Below are 387 nucleotides of genomic sequence, written 5' to 3' on the forward strand. Positions count from 1 at the left end.
CTTGGTAAAAATGATCCTGGAGGTCCTGGAATGGGAATAGTATCAACCTCTACAAATAAGCTTATTCCTTGTCCTACTTCAGAATCAAACCTCACATCCTCCTTGTAAGAGGTCTGCCCGTAAATCATGTTCCCAACTTCTTTCGAGTAATACATTTCTCGCTCACTAGGTATGACTTCATTAGATGGTGGACTGTCTAACTGGTCGAACTCAGCACCAGTATCATCGGTTTTGTCCAACGCATGAGCTCTTTTGTTATTATCTTCTTCCTCTTCACTATTTTCTTCGTCATCATCATTATAGTCATCGTAACCACTAGATGAAGGATGTGATCTCAGTATTCCTCCATTATCACCAGAGACATAATCATCATCTGACAGCTCACGT

General features: G+C 40.8%; 1 protein-coding gene across 1 annotated transcript; it reads right to left on the reverse strand.

Moving 5' to 3' along the window:
• Positions 1–5: 5 nt before the first annotated feature.
• On the reverse strand, positions 6–383 carry LOC109131976 (the record flags this gene model as incomplete). The annotated part of the gene is made up of 1 exon (XM_019243135.1): positions 6–383. A coding segment is annotated over one exon (378 nt), but the record flags the coding sequence as incomplete, so codon positions are not given.
• Between the last annotated feature and the right edge of the window lie 4 nt (positions 384–387).

This window comes from Camelina sativa, unplaced genomic scaffold (assembly GCF_000633955.1).
Source record: "Camelina sativa cultivar DH55 unplaced genomic scaffold, Cs unpScaffold10462, whole genome shotgun sequence".
Taxonomy (NCBI): Eukaryota; Viridiplantae; Streptophyta; class Magnoliopsida; order Brassicales; family Brassicaceae; genus Camelina; species Camelina sativa.